Genomic DNA, 2,530 nt, shown 5'->3' with positions numbered 1-2,530 from the left:
GCAGCAGCAGCAGCAGCAGCAGCAGCAGCAGCAGCAGCAGCAGCAGCACAGCAGCAGCAGCAGCACAGCAGCAAAGCAGCAGCAACAGCCGCAGCAGGCACAGTAACAGCAGCAGCAGCAGCAGCAGCAACAGCAGCAGCAACAGCAGCATGATTCATATGGGAATATCGTTGTTAATGTAAGGGAAAAAAAGGTTGCTACTGGTCTCAAGTGTTTGGATTAAACTCTTGGTATGTTGTGATAAATTATAAATGTATGCAAATATAATATGTAACCTTAATCAGTTTCTAAATTGAATTGCTGTTCTGTTAACGTGCACACTATTAAACGAAATCTTTCTAGTACTATTTATTTATTCTCTTAATTTCAAACACAATCGGAAATTCTGATCAAGTGTTCGTGCTCTTGGTCTAGTTCCGATCCAAAAGTAATGTAAAATCCATTCAAAAATCATTTCAATTTTAACCTGGGGTTTTCCAAGTAACACATTGGAAGTGGTCAGTCTTGTTTTCATATCTGAATGATCGGGCAAAAGCCGCACTCCCTCCTTACCTCTAAGGGGGACCTTTCTCCTGACCTCTGACCTCACCGTCTGCTCCCGGCAGGTGTTTGTATTCCGCGTGCCCGCGCGCACGTTCGACGACGGTGCGGGAGGCGGCACGCGCCAGCTCTCCCTCTCGCTGCTCTCGCGGGATCGCAGCCCTATCCCGGACGATTCCTGGCTGACCTTCAACTCGACCTCGCAGACGATGTCTGGCCTGCCGCTCAAGGCCCTCGTTCGCGCGCCCAGCGTTGCAAAGTACCACCTGGTGGCAGAGAACAGCGACGGGCGGACGGCGTCCGTCAAGGTAATTGAGTGAAATTAATTGATTAATTGTCTTGATGATTTATTTTTATCAATGCATATTAATTTTTAATTATTATGGATAATTTAATTTAATTAATAAATGATTATGTTCTATTAATTTTACATGAAAATTATGCTTAAAAGTACTTGAAATGAAATGCGATTCATTCGTATTTGGATTAATCCAAGGTCACGATCGAGGTCGTCCCACGGCCCTCTGATGAGGAGTTCGCGAACCACTTCGCCGTCGCCATCGACGACGACTACGACAAGTTCTCGCGAGATCCCGCGAAGCAGCGCGCTTTCCTCGGCCGCCTCGCCGCCGCGTTCGGCGACGACGATGCCTCCCAGGTGGCGCTGACGTCGCTGACGCCCGGCTCGACGATCGTCGCCTGGAGCAACAGCTCGCAGTCGGCGGACGAGTGCGATGAGGAGGCTGCGAAGGCGGTTGCCGGGCGGATGCTCGACGACGACGGCAACATCCGCGAGGAGTTCCTCGAAGCCATGAAGCCCTTCGTCGTCGCGGCAGCCAGCTTCGCTCCGGGCGGAGACTGCGTCGGCAAGGTGGAGCCACTGGGCGTCGCCCCCGTGCCGTCCGGCGCCGCGGCGGCCTCCCCTGACGACGACGATACGGAGGAGGAGGAGGAGGTGAAGGAGGAGGAGGAGGTGGAGAAGGAGGAGGAGGATGCGGTGTTGCTGTCGACGATCATCCCTGTTGTCGTCATCGCCGTGCTCGTCGTCGTTGCCGTGCTCATCGCCTGCGTGCTCTGCCGCCGCCGCCGCCGCCAGAAGGGCTACACGAAGGCGGCAACGGACGACCGCGACGCGCTGCGCAAGCACACGCCCGTCATCCTCAGCGGCGAGACGGACGACGCCGAGATGGATCGCACTGCTGCCGCGTCGTCGCCGGGGGCGACCGAGCGGCAGCCGCGGCCGCCGCCGGAGTACCACGCGATGACGGACGTGCCGCCGCCGCCGCCGCACGGATACAGGAACGGTCGCGGGCAGCAGCAGCAGCAGCAGGCGTACGACCAGCGCTACGCGTAGACGCCCTCACGCCAACCCCGCGCCCGCCGCGCGTGTATGTGCGGCGGGGGTAGGGGGAGGGGGCCGCGGCGGGGTGTGTGGGGGGAGGGTGATGGGGACCGGTGCGGGTGTGGCCCCCGCCCTACGGGGCGCTGGCGTTGGTTGATAAGATGAGAAGAGTGGGGGGGGGGGGTGTTCGTAAAGGAAATGAGGGATTGTGGGAGAGCGAGGGTGGGGATATGGCGCGTGCTTTCGCATCAACGGTGCTGCCGTCTGGTGCCAATGCGCGTCGAAGTCGCGGATTGTCTTCTCGAGCTTCCAGCAGGTGGCAGCACGTGTGAAGTCCTCACACTCTCCTGCCGCGGCGGTGAAACTCTGTACATCTCAGCCCTAGTGCCTTGTGTTTGTTATTGTGACAGCCTCTCATGTCGTGCCAGGCTGCAGGTGCTGCCCTCTAGATCTTCCCAACCGTCGGCGGATGTGACGTAGGCGGGAGCGCGCGAAAGCCAACAGTCTGCGAACGTATCTCCGTGGAATCGCTCCTTCTAACACGACTTGGCGGAGATTCCGACCCGGAAATCCTGATTTTGAACCGGACATCGTGATTCCGACCTGGAAAGCCGAATTCCAATCTGGACATACGGATACCAAAATGGA

At 57.2% G+C, this 2,530-nt stretch overlaps 1 protein-coding gene across 1 annotated transcript in view; it reads left to right on the top strand.

Moving 5' to 3' along the window:
- Positions 1-1,894, top strand: part of LOC106818558 (dystroglycan-like) — a 7,114-nt gene extending 5,220 nt beyond the window's left edge. The window contains exon 6 of the mRNA XM_014823257.1: positions 1,037-1,894. Coding sequence (XP_014678743.1) covers positions 1,037-1,894 — 858 coding nt within the window. The remainder of the gene's footprint in view (positions 1-1,036) is intronic.
- Positions 1,895-2,530: the final 636 nt, after the last annotated feature.

Source organism: Priapulus caudatus, unplaced genomic scaffold, assembly GCF_000485595.1.
Source record: "Priapulus caudatus unplaced genomic scaffold, Priapulus_caudatus-5.0.1 Scaffold2329, whole genome shotgun sequence".
Lineage (NCBI taxonomy): Eukaryota > Metazoa > Priapulida > Priapulimorpha > Priapulimorphida > Priapulidae > Priapulus > Priapulus caudatus.
The sequence above is the reverse complement of the archived record's forward strand: the minus strand, read 5'-3'. Positions and strand labels throughout refer to the sequence as shown.